The 13,453-nt window shown below is 52.1% G+C and overlaps 1 protein-coding gene across 1 annotated transcript; it reads left to right on the top strand.

Moving 5' to 3' along the window:
• Nucleotides 1-3,308: 3,308 nt before the first annotated feature.
• On the top strand, nucleotides 3,309-12,412 carry fbxo46 (F-box protein 46). Its single transcript, XM_064303764.1, has 2 exons — nucleotides 3,309-3,781; nucleotides 9,367-12,412. The coding sequence occupies exon 2, from the start codon at nucleotides 9,483-9,485 to the stop codon at nucleotides 11,445-11,447; it is 1,965 nt and encodes a 654-aa protein (XP_064159834.1). The 5' UTR covers nucleotides 3,309-3,781; nucleotides 9,367-9,482; the 3' UTR covers nucleotides 11,448-12,412.
• The last annotated feature ends 1,041 nt before the right edge of the window (nucleotides 12,413-13,453 follow it).

The following is a 13,453-nucleotide window of genomic DNA, read 5'->3' as shown; positions in this document are numbered from 1 at the left end:
ATTGCATGCTCAAATTTGCTTAAAACTTCATAAACATCATAATCACCAAAAGTCATTGTCTAGACAACGAACAATGATCAGGCTACTAACTAATGGATAGTTAAACATTGTTCATTTATATTTAAAGTAATTTCAGCCTGTTGTAAAATACCACAGGGCTGAGTAAGCGAACAAAAAATATGCATAGCACCCGATTCACAGTAGAAAAATATATTTATTAAAACGGACATAGCAACGGCTGGAACAAGTTGCAAGCAATATTCTTTATAAACATTGGCACTGTCCTTTGTTTTTCAAAAAAACAAAAACAAACAAACAAACAAAGAAACACAGTGGAAAAGTACTATTTACATTACTTTGGGAGCAATTCGGTCCCTGGGCAGTCCTTAAAACAAGCTGCGCTGTGGACAGTACCGGCGGGTGTGAGCGCGGTCTCCGGTGGCCTCACAGATCGGGCAAATGTAGTTCCTCAGAATGGGACAAATTACCTTGCCGTCCTTCGCCTTCAGTCGATGGGAGCGATAGATTTCGGCAGTCTCGCCGTTTTGCTTGCAGAACCCACAACAGACACCAGTGATGCTGCTGGAAGAGTCTGAAATGGTGCTGATGGTGCTTGGGCTTGTTGAAGTGACAGTTGGGCTCGCGTCGAACACGTGCTGCTGCTGGGGTTTCTGCTCTGCTGGCTCGAGAAGCTCAAGTCCGTCGTATTGTGCTGGACCGCTCTGGATGCACAATCGCGCCAGCAAAGGCGCAAGGTTCATGTAATCGTGCCACATGTCGAAGAGACCGTTGTGGCCAAGGACATTACCTTGTTGATTCATCTTTAACTGCACTTTCTTGTTTTATGTTTCAATTGCCCAGTACGCGTGCCGTATGACTCTTGCAGCATGTGGTCAATTTATATGTTTTGTAGGGACAAAGAAAAGAAACATATGTATCACTTACACGCACTGACTGGGTTGTAAACACGATTAGACACTTAAAATGAACCCATTTTAATCGCCCAACTGACGCCATCAAATTGCAAAATGTAAACACTTGCTATAACGCTGAACTGAAAAACTTAAATCTGTTTCGTGCCAATTGGAAGACAAAAATAGGCTACTAACGCGTTTATTGTGAAATGTTTGTAAAGTGTTCCGTTGTTGAATTATTTTCAACATGCTACAAATTTCTATAAGCAAACAACACAAGTAGCCTAATAGAAAGTAATAGCTATTATCTTGGAGTAATAGATAAATAGCTAAATAATCATTTCAATATCAAGGATCGCTTATGACAGCAGGCTGATTCACTACTGTTTAGGACGTTATGCCATTCAGCAATATGACAGATGACAAAACTGACAGTTCTGTGGATGTAAATTAGCCTGTCAATCACAGACTGGATAAAATATAGGTTTTAAACAACACCCAAACAGCAGGAGTAGCAATCAGAAAAGAACAGTGTTCATTGTAAAAAGTGAGTGACTAGACCTCTTACAGTGGAAGGTGTTAAGTTTAAAGGTCATTGCATGGTGTTGCTGTAAGGAGGAAAATTGCCATGTGATGTCCTGTCACTGAATACAGATGACGTCTAGACTGAGCCGAGCAATAGCAACATTGTAACTACAACATCTCTCTGGCTTAGCCTGCTGTTTTTCTTTGGACAGCACACAAAAAATATTATGTGCTTGGGTCACCCCTGCCAGTTTCTGTATATAGACTTGCTTGTGCTCTTGCAGGCATGCAGAGGTCAGTGCATCCACGCCTCCATGAAATAGGGGATCAGCTGGTGAGCTCCGCTGGCCCAGGAGCCAGGCATGCAAACATGCAGGAGGCTGCAGACACAGAAGCCTTTGGGTGCAAAATGCTGCCATGCATCGCCCTGTAGGGTGCAAATTGGTGGTGCACCCCACTGTACATTACATTACACTGCATTTATTTAGCAGTCGCTTTTATCCAAAGCGACATACAAAAGTACATTTCACGGTCATGGAAAACTACAAAACACAGGTTCAATGAGGCACGATACTCATTTCATACAGTTATTTCTAGCCAAGAACACAATTCAGTTCACACAGAGAACACTATTCTGACCTAACTTATGCCAAGCCATACTAGGGAGAAGAACTAGCTACAATATTAGGACAAATACAAATTACCAAAAGTGCTGGAATGGGGGGAAAATCATTGTAAAGTGCCTTGTGATCATGGACAGTGCTGTGTAATTTCTTTGTCTTATTCTTCTGAATAGTCACAGGCATTTACTTGAAATGCAAGTCAATTCTTTATTATAGGCAATGCTGTTTTTTTCTGCCCAAATATTTTTTTTGATAGACCCATTCATATTTATGTAAACAGATCATTGGTACTGACTGATTAGATATTTTGGTTTAACATCATAACCATGTTGTTGACATTTTCACTGTCACTTGCATTATTTTTTAGAAAGTGCTTTTAGAGTGCTCTTGTTGAAGACAGTTTTTGAACCCAAATACATTTTTAATTTAATATTTTTTACAGTGGATTTGATAAATTAATACATAGATAATAGATTTGACTGCCAGTGGACTGTAATGTTTTAATTGTGTCTTCAGTAATTATTATTATTATGAAGATGGACTGCAACATTTCAGAGTTAGTATTCCCAAAGGTTAAGTACAAGTTAATTTCGTCGAAACGTGAAGGAGTAAAGGGTTTATATGATGTTTCATTTTGTAAGTGATTATAAGGTAAAGGGCATCGGCACAGACTGTTATAATATTTCTGTGGGGAACCCTGAAAAGTGCCAAACTCTCGGTGCTGTATAGGTATGGGGCATACCTGCCATCCCAATGAGTAAAGTAAAAAGGTGCATGAGCTGTTCAATGGCACAACTATGGCAAAAAAAAAATTAGTTTCAATCTTGTCTTTGAAACGAGCTTCCGTTGTCATAGAGCTGTATCTGCTTGTCAGATCTACAGTTTCTCTGGTGTCTGTATTTGTGCCTCCGCGAGTGCTGATTGCATTTCAATAGTTTTGTTAATAATTTGGGTTTGCAGCGAATCATATTGTTAGCTCTGGAAGCTCAATTTTAAAATGAAATTGCTTAATTGGCACAAATTACACCGGTGTGTATGAATAATCCACGAAATCAAAGTGCAAACACCTACGGGTGGCTGGCTTTCCACTGTCCAGTGCAATGACTCGATCAGTTTTCAGCGCAACAGCGCACTTCTGCAATTTGCAAACTCCAGTACCCGCAAACTGGTGGGCGGCAAAAGAGGGGGGAGTCAGTGTGAGCTCCATATATGGGCACGCCATAGACTCTGCATTGCTATTGGATGTTGGCCCTGTGCAGCTGCCTGTCAACAAGATGGCCTTCCCCTTCACTGCTCTGCTCTGGCCGATTATTTTGGTTATTCGCAGAGCCAGCTAGCAGACTAGCATTTGGCCTGTTTCGTTTACGTAGGTGAAGCGGTACCCTGTCATTCGAATCAGTTTAGCTGGCTACATTAAGCATACAGACATAGTTAGATTACAGGGGATTAATTAATGTCCGATATTCACACAGGGGCCATAATTTACAGCAGCTAGCTAGGTGACGCTGCTTGAGTAAACCGAAAGGAGGTAACGTTAGCTACCGCTCGCTACCTCGCCTGACATTTCTATCGGTCCTCTTCCTCGTTCTGTAGCTGGATAGCTAGTTTGTTGTGTTGAGGGAAAAACAGGCCGAAGACCCGCGGCACTGGATTAATTGAGACCCCTGGAGACCTCGGGACGCAGAACAAAAGAAATAGAGAGTAATCTGTATTTCGGAGGTAAGATCAATCAAAGTGTTTGCATATTTTACTTGTACATGTTTGATCAAAATCGATAAACAGCGAGGGTTCACCACTGGACGGCATACCGCTAGCGCTAGCAAGTTGTTGGATTTGGCTGGTAACGTTAGCTAATGAACACTATTTTGCATTTTACAGTGGGCTTATTAGTGAGCACTCAACATTGTGCGATTAATTTGAAGGAGGCGAATTAAGTAATGATAACAGTCAATGTGTTTATTGTAGCAGTAGTCTAAGTTAAACTAATAAGTGATGAGGTCTAGCTAGCTAATGTTAGCAACATTCTCATACATCCGCGTTGGCGTATAGACTAACTTACTGTATGTGCCTAGCCAATTAAATGTTAGAAGATATCTAAAATTAAAATCGAGTGGAAAGAATAAAATTTATCGTATTTACGGTCGCTAAATTTGCTACAAAGCTGTCTAATCTGCAGATGTGGGAAACGGGAACGAACTTTCAGCGATACTGTTAACGTCAACGATAGTTTGTCAAAAAAACAAAACAATTTGTTTGCTTGCTAGCTGACGATAACTGGAACAACTAGTTAGCTACATGTTAGCTAACTTTGCTCTGTGCCACCTTGCTGTTTTAAGATAGTCATTGTTATAACGTTTACGTTACAGTGTTATCGAGCCTAAGACAATCGCCAGTGTGAATGTTATCAATAACACGTTTTAATAAAAACATTGTTAAGCATTATTTAAGATTGAAAGATGCGACAACACCAAGTAAGCTAGCTACCTAACATGGTTGCGTCAAATAGCCAACAAGCTAGGGAAGGAATGGCTGTCTAGAGTAGACTAGACTACAGCTGACGCTTCGGTTGAATCGAAATATTAGCGGGTGAGCTTTGCTAGCTATTATTTATGATTAATTTTCAGTGTTAACTAGGTACCTAGCGCACATATACAACTATCTAGCTAACTAACTATAACATATCAAATTCAGCATGTATTTGTAGCTAACTGTTAACCTGCTTCTCTCCGAATACTTAACGTTAAATTTACTTAACCAAGTTGGTTATCGTAATAATTTGCTTAGCGATAGGTAACTCTAAAATATGTTTTATTTGTACCACCACTTAGCAGCTTTACTAGGTATTGAACTACTCATGGTAGCGTAAAAACAGTCTTGATGCGTTTGGTTGTGTTGTTACAGCGCGAGTTTTCTGGCTTACTGAAAGCAGTGGAACCTTATGTTATCTTCATGATATGGCCACTTTTCGTGATACGGTGTGCAGAGACATTCGAGCTCCAAATTGACAAAGCTTTTCACGAAGTGTCCATATAGGCTGGGTAAGACCCACTAGAGTGGTAGCTATGTATGTCATTTCCCAATACCGAAGGTGTAGGTCTAACTAACGTTATTTACCTCGCTACTAGTCTAGATAGGATGCATACAATATCGGGAGACACGATTCCCTATTTTATCTGTTAATTAATGTCTGTGCATGTATAAGAAGCAAACTTCGTATCCATTTTTATTGCATGCAGCGTTATCAGGTGTGTGACTGAACGCAAAGCATATCTAGATTTAGTTATGACAGTTATAAACGTCGGTCAGACACAGCGTTACTTTCTCAGATTCACTCTGCGTGAGCCCAACTTGTTGGATAGATTTTTAGCTCGATGCTACTCTGAACTGGAAGATTGAAAGGCCAAAAATCTTTCAGCTTTCTGATATCACAGCAGCTGTTCACTGACTAAGCCCAGTTGTTGAGTGATCAGTCTGTTTGAATGCAGTCTTGAGCATTTTGAAACACCATGACTGAATTTCCTGTTAAGGTCGTTTTGATTCTGCAGAACACTTGCATCCATGCATCGCTTGCCCGTATTTACCAAAGATCTGTAACCATGACAAATCGGAGCTCCTAGGTACTAAATGAAAGTTAAGCTGTGAATTATGAGTAATTGGTCCAAGAAAGGACTTTAATTTCACTTGTGTGTGTATGGGGGGTGGGGCTGAGGTTTGTGTTTGACAAGCCATTCACGGGTCAGGAGGTTAAGTGAGAAACCCAGCTGAAGGGCCAAGATTTATCAGAGTGCGAAGGTTGACCTCCAGACGTCAATGCAGCGCCACCGTCTCCGGCCCTCTGCCGAGGCTCCTTCCATCACTAATTTACCATTTATTTTTTTCCTTTGTGGGGAAGGGGCCCTCTTGATTATTTAATCACGGGTGGGTGGAGTGAGTGTGGCGGGGGGGCCATTGTTCCTGGAGCCCTGGAGTAATGGGCCTTTCCTGCTGTCCTCTGACGGCCGTATTGTCTCCGCCAGCCCGGCGATGGGGAGGATCAGCGGCACTGATAATTTATCACACCCCCCCCCCCCCCACGGTCTGAGAGCCTCAAAGACAGAGGGGGAGGCGGGGAGCGGGCCCCTGCACCGGAGGAGACGGGTCTGAAATCGGCCGCTCCCGAGCGATCGGTCTGAGGGGCCGGTCTGCGATGGCGCGTTCGGGGCCCCGTTAGCGAGCCGGAGGGCTGTCCCGCAGGCCCGTCGCCTGCTTTCCCAGCCCGATTAGGACGTGAGAGCTGCCATTCAGGAATGCGTCCCGGGCGTGCTTGCTCGCGAGCGGAGCGGCGATGACACATTTGGCTCTGTTGCTGTGGCTCGGTGAGGTCACTGGGATGGAGACTCTTCACAGGTGCACTACCGATGTACACCAGGCGTTGGCGCCAGTGAGGCTCGGGAATGGCCTGGTGACAGTTTTATGTTGGAGGGGATTTGCTGGATTATGCAAAAAGCTTAAACCAGTATTGATTTGCAGGAATTGTTTTAAATCAGAAAAAAAGTGCCTTATCACAGGAGCTTTGGTAGTTGTGAGGGAATTAATTCTCACCTTTACTTTTTGTCTTCCTGTGAGGTTGTTTTGGGTTTTTTGGCGAAGGGTTTTAACCAAACTCCTGGGGCAATGCTATTTCTCTATATGATGGCTCTCACTATTTACTTCCTCTCTCTTCCCCTTCTTTATTTCTCTTGCTTAGTCTTTCGGGAATCATTTCAGTTTCATCATTTTTCACAACCTAACCAACGTCAGTCCCTGAAAGTGACTGAGAACAGGGTTTTCGAGGTATTCCACGTCATTCCTGGCATAGAACGTGAGAAAAGCCACGTTCATGGTCGTAACCATAGAGCTGTTGATGGTGATAACCACAGAACTTTGCCCATTGTGTAATTGTGGGATTTCAGCAGTTCTGTAGGTAGAGCACAGCTGTTTGCACAGCGCAGATCATCCAGACATTCTATTGTTTGTGTCCTGATATTTCGTCTGCAATCGTGACGATAGCACTCGCTTATCTTTGTGTAGAGGCTTGGCACATTTAGCCGCTAGGCTGGTTATTGCTGGGCTGTGGGTGTGGTTAGCGCAGGTTAGCGCTGCTGCTGTAGTCGTTACTGGGCTGTGGGTGTGGTTAGCGCAGGTTAGCGCTGCTGCTGTAGTCGTTACTGGGCTGTGGTGTGGGCTAGAGCGCGCGTTAGCGACTGCTGGGGTGGTTAGCGGGTTAGGTATTGTGATGGGCGGTGAGCAGGTTAGCCAGCTGCTGTAGTCGGTTGTATTTGACGAGCAGCGCTCAGTCACACCAACGCTCTCACTCTTTGGCGGTGAGGAGCCAGGGCCGCGGCGCAGTCCGGCGGCATCGATCGTCTGCGCCGCCGTCTCACAAAGCCCCGTCCGCCCCAGGTGGGCGTAGATAACGGACGCGCGCCCGGATCGACCCGTCCTCCTGCTCGCTTTCCGGTGTGTTCTTTGCCCCCAGGCCAGGGCCGCTGGACCCAAACGCAGGGCGCTCGGAACCGGGCGAGCCACAGCCACACCTGTGCGGGGCTGCCGCTCTAACGTCCCCTGATATTTTCATGCAACGGGAGATGGAGTGAGTGAGAGAGAGAGAGAGGTGGAGTGAGTGAGAGAGAGAGAGAGGTGGAGTGAGGGGGAGAGAGACAGAGAGGTGGAGTGAGTGAGAGAGAGAGAGAGGAGTGAGGGGGAGAGAGACAGAGAGGTGGAGTGAGTGAGAGAGAGAGAGGTGGAGTGAGGTGGAGAGAGAGAGGAGGTGGAGTGAGGAGAGAGAGAGAGAGAGAGGTGGAGTGAGTGAGAGAGAGAGAGAGAGAGGTGGAGTGCGTGAGAGAGAGAGCGAGAGAGAGCGGCGGAGTGAGGGAGAGAGGAGTGATTAACGGATGGAAGCTGAGGGAGGGTGAGTGTTTCATGTGCAGAGCGGGTGGGGGGCTCTTGGCGGGAGGCGCATGGCGGGCGGTGGCTATAAACTCCTTCAGCAGCACATCAGCGAGGCCTGCAGGGACCCGGCCGGGCTCTGTGGGGAAACGGCTCACAGGAGCCACACTGGCATTCCCCCCTGGGGGGTGAGCAGACAGGCATGCATGCAAGCGCGCACACGCCCGCTTTTGGGACAACGCGCTGTGCTGGCATTCGCACCCCCTGTCCACTCAGCGGGCTGTCCAAACCGTATGGACCGCCCGCCCCCTGCCCCGCGCGTGAATGGGCTCCCTTGGCACTGGAACATTGTGTTCTCCTCCGATTTGGAGCCATCTACACCCAGGGCGGTGATCGATGAGCGAGCGTACTACTCTTGGCTTGGAGAGAGAGCCGTTTCTGTCTGCGGAGAAGCCGACAGACCGGCCTGTCTGTAAGTCCAAACAGCTGGCCACTCGGGCCCGAACATCGCGTCCCTCCTCCTCGTCCCCTGGGTTTTGGCAGGATAGAGGGATTGGCACTCTGCCGGGGTAGCCCGCTTTAGCCTCCCCGAGATTGTGACGGTCACGTATCGATCCCCCCCGCCCCCGCACCCCCCGTCATCTTAAAACCGCACGTGCAGACGCTCGCTTCGCTGTTCTGCGCTGGCTCCAGTTCGGCCCTCTCCTCCTGAAGTGCACAGGATCCATTAGGCGCGCTGTTTCTCCACCATCGACTGCTTGGGGGGGCTGAAATGGAGCGGTTTAATTAATTGGAGACCTCCAGCAGGAGAATGGCTCTTACGGTAACCTCCAGTGATTGGTAATTGGGTTTGGACTTTGAGGCGCTCGTCTTGTCCGCGCTTGCCTGGGTTTAGCGGGCCGGTCCGAGCGGAGGCGCGAACGGGCCGCTCCCGGGGGGTACTCTCCCAAAATGAGAGCGGCGCATCCCTGAAACCCGACCCGAACGGAGAAGAGCGCGCCTGGCGCTCGCGGGACGCTTACGGGGCACATGGCGGCGGCCTTTGCCCCCCTCGGCTCCGTCACAGACGTATCTCCTCGGCTGGCCCGAGCGCCCTGCGTGTACTTTGCCTCCCCGAGGGCTTTGTCTCCCGATCTCGTCTGGCGTTCGGAGTGTCGGCGGGGCCGAAACCTTCAGACGGAGGATCTCCCCGTGTTTGCTCTCGCTGCCCTCTGAGATAAGCCCATCAGCGTCTTCATTCAGAATGCGTCCGCTCGGTTTTCCACAGAGATAGTGATCTTAGACGCAACAGTGCGCAGAGATACACAGCACACAGCGTGTGCTAATCATTAACCTGGAGGAGGTGGGTCTGAGTGAGTCTGCAGGGCTGATGGTTGGTTTCTCTCTCTCTGTTTCAGATCACATGCGCCCCGCCCTGTGGTGGCGCCCCCTGGCCTGTGCAGCGAGTATGAGCGGCGAGGGGCGCAGCGGCTGCCCCGCCTAAAAGAGGACAGGCTCCCGGCCGCTCCCCGCGATGGACCGGGACACCTTCTCCCACATCCGGCTGTGGTGCCCCCGCCCCTTCGGCACCTACTCCCAGAACAAGCCTCGCGGCGGGGCGGGGGGCGCGGGGGGGACGGGTGCCCCCCTCTGCAAGGCTGACGCGCCGTCCGACGCCAAGGAGGAGCAGGAGGAGGACGCCGGGTCCGAGAACACGCCCCCCGACCCCGCCCTGCCCGCCAACCCGCCGGCCCCCGCCGCCGCCAACCCCGCGCCCCCCTCCTCCCCCGGGGCCAAGGTGGAGGACGGGCGGGTGCTGCTGGACACCTGGTACGTCATCAAGCCGGGCAACACCAAGGAGAAGATCGCCTTCTTCGTGGCGCACCAGTGCAGCGGGACGGGGCTGCCCCGCCCCAGCGCCATGAAGGTGAAGGGCAACTGGGCGCCGGACTGCACCAAGGCCAAGCGCCGCCGCCGCTGCTCCTCCTATGAGCCGCCCGGCCGCGCCCGCGACCCCGCCCCCCCCGAGGACGCCGGTGAGACCGACCTCCTGTCCGTGGCCGAGATGGTGGCCCTGGTGGAGCAGCGCACAGCCATGGCCCTGCAGGGCATCGTGGGCCAGGCCCCGCCCCCCGCCGGCCAGGCCCCCCAGACCGAGCTGCGCGGCCCCGGCTCGGACCCCGCCCCCGCGGTGTTCCTGTCGGAGCCGCCGGCGCCCCCCCGGCCCCCCTCCCCCGGCGCCCCCGAGCAGCAGGAGCAGCAGGAGCTGCGGCGGGTGGCGGAGACGGTGGCGCGCTTCGAGCAGCAGCAGCAGCAGCAGCTGGAGGCGGGGCTGCTGAGGGCGGGGGACGGGCCGCCGGGCCGGGAGGGCGAGCGCCCGGGGGACGGCCACGCCCGGGGCGAGGTGAGGATCGCCTTCCGCGTGTCCAGCCTGGACCCCCGGGCCCAGTCGGAGCCGGCCGGCCGGCCCAGCTGCATGTTCATGAGCTGCGGGGGCGGGGGGGGCCAGGCGGGGGCGCGGGCCAAAGAGAAGATCACCTGCGACCTGTACCAGCTGGTCAGCCCCTCGTCGCGGGACCCCGGCCTCCTGCTGGCGTCCTCGCCCAAATCCGACCCCCGAGGGGAGGGCGCGCCCGAGCGGCCCGCGGGAGGCTCCGCCCCCGGCTCGGACCCCGCCCAGGAGCTGGGCGCGGCCGATAAGAAGGCGGCGGGGCGGGAGCGGGTGACGGGCTTCCACGTGGAGGTGGTGGTGACCGGCGCGGTGGACCAGTGCGTGTTCTACGGGAAGGACAGCACGGAGAACGTGCAGGAGGAGACGGTGTGCTTCGCCATGTCGGACGCCGGCGAGGACCCGCCCCCCGGCCAGCTCTTCTTCCTGCAGGCCCCGCGGCCCGAGGAGGACTCGCTGGACTGCGCCAACAACAACGGCCCCGCGGGGGGCGCCACCGAGCGGCCCGCCTCCCCGACCGGCGGCACCGGCGGGGGCGGCGGCGGGGCCGGGGACGAGCGCGCCGACCCCTCCCTCTGCCGCCTGTACCGCCACGTCTCGCACGACTTCCTGGAGATCCGCTTCCAGATCCAGCGGCTGCTGGAGCCGCGGCAGTACATGCTGCTGCTGCCCGACCACATCATGGTGAACATCTTCAGCTACCTGCCCACGCGCGCGCTCGCCGCCCTCAAGTGCACCTGCCACGACTTCAAGGCCCTGATCGAGACGTACGGCGTGCGCGCCACCGACTCGCAGTGGAACCAGGACCCGCTGTACCGCGACGACCCCTGCAAGCAGTGCAAGCGGCAGTACGCGCGCGGCGACGTCTCCCTGTGCCGCTGGCACCCCAAACCTTACCACCACGACCTGCCTTACGGACGCTCCTACTGGATGTGCTGCCGCCGCACCGACAAGGACACGCCCGGCTGCCGGGTCGGCCTGCACGACAACAACTGGGTGCAGCCCTGCGAGCTGGTGCAGACGCGCGCCAGGAGGGAGGACGGGAGGTGAGGGGGCTGGTAACCGCTCCCCCCCCCCTCCCCCCTCCCAAGGACTACCCGCCCCCCATGTCAGGATAGGGGTCACTTCCCTTTTCACAAACTGATGTCTGATGTCATATTTATCTCACTTCACTTCTGTTCACACTGCAATCTTCTGATCCAGATTCTCAATTCGGATTCCGCCGTTTTGAAGTTTTGCAGTTCCTGGAATTGGAACCCGGCGAGTCCGTCCTGGTAGCCAGTCCTCGTCAGCCAAATGTACCGGATCATGAGACACCTTACACCACAGCCCGCCCGCCCAAAGCTGTCTCTGAAAGGTTGGGCGGGGGTGTGGAGGGGTGAGGAGGGGGTTGTAGTCGGCAAAAATGCTTGAAATGAGACGCCGACAGCAGGAGAAAAAAAACAACTGGATGTCACTTTGTAAAGACTGTGTGTTTGATTGCTTGATGGTTGTTTTCGTGTGTGTGTGTGTGTGTGTGTTCATTTCTGTTTTCTGCTGTTTTTTTTTTTTCTTTTCTGGAAATTATCCACCAAATGATTTTAATCATCTTTTAGTGATTTATTATTATTATTTTTTGGCCAGACTTTTTCAGATCCTCCTTTCCCACCACATACTGCCCCCCCCCCCCCCACCCGTGTCCATGTCCTGTTGGCCGGCAGATGCCATTTGTTGCCAAAGCCGCCCCTCACTCCATGTGCGGAGGTGGGGGGGGACGGGGGCGGGGCCGCCGAACTCGACACCAGCTTCCAGCCTTAACCCTTTTCTGGCCCATTGCCCCCCCCCGCCCCCCACCCCCCATCCTTGAAACTGCAAATTCTGTCTGCGTAAAAACAACAGAGAAAAGAGGAAAGGAACAGAAATGGCGCCCAGTGCTAACCGCTGACTTGGATGTGGGAGACTCCAGTAGCATCCAGAGCTGTACATTGCTAATGGGAATTTCTGCTTCTCGAATAAACCGATGTGATTAAAACTGGTATGCTCTCTGTGGTGTGCGTCTCTGTGTGTCACAACGCGTCGCTTTATTCCGGGACGGCTTGCTTGCGCGCGGGCGCAGCTGAAATTGGGGCTGGCGTAAGTACGTTGAAGTGGCCGGCTGTAAATCGCGCGTCCTTTTCGTGGCCCCCGTTCTGAAGGGTGTCCCCGCGTCTCGCCAGCGAAGCCGGTCAGATGAGCATCGGTGATGGAAGTGGCCGTTTGAGCCAGAGGCTGAGATTAAAATGGGCTTTTTGGAAGAATCCCAAACGGTTTTTCATTATTATGATAATGCCTTCGGTTTCTGTCGTCCGTGCGCGGAGCGCCGTGTGATTTACAGTGGGGGGGGGGGGGGGGTCGCTAATCTCAGCCACTGCCGGTGTGTCGCTCCATCAGATGGCTGTCCGCCATTTTGTGTCAAATGCTTGGTCTGTGGTGGAGAGGCAGCGACACTTACAAAGCCAATTTCAATGCTGCGCACTGTAAACACAGACTCGCTCCTGTCCAGAATTAGCAGATTAGCACCACCATGCCAGCAGTTCCTCCCCTGTGATACTGAAATGGGCCCACTCACATGGGCACTTTCTCTCAGTACTCCCCTTAGATTGAAAAGCGGTGAGATTGGAGTGTTCCCTCCCCCCTACGGTTTTCCACATTACAGTCATTTATCAGATGCTCTTATCCATAGTGACCTGCGCTGCAGGAGAACACAAGTAAACAGGTTAATATGAGCAGCAGTGCCAGACCAGTGAGTGTAGCCCATATGCATCATCACTAAATCACATGAGGTTAGGTACACTCCTGCCGATGCCCTTGACCAAGGCACTGGCCTCAGAACCGCACTGCGGCTGCCCACTGCTCCCAAGCAGCTAGTGTGGGTTACATGCAGACGACAGATACCCCACGGGGTTCAGTAAAGTATCTTCTTATTTAAATGCGAGTTAACTTCGCTGACTTTGAACCATGATACGCATCATAAATGCGTGCAGGCAACACCCAAGCAAAACCGTAAATGTCATAAGATGGATTTCGTTGCATGAGAT

This window comes from Anguilla rostrata, chromosome 12 (assembly GCF_018555375.3).
Source record: "Anguilla rostrata isolate EN2019 chromosome 12, ASM1855537v3, whole genome shotgun sequence".
Taxonomy (NCBI): Eukaryota; Metazoa; Chordata; class Actinopteri; order Anguilliformes; family Anguillidae; genus Anguilla; species Anguilla rostrata.
The sequence above is the reverse complement of the archived record's forward strand: the minus strand, read 5'-3'. Positions and strand labels throughout refer to the sequence as shown.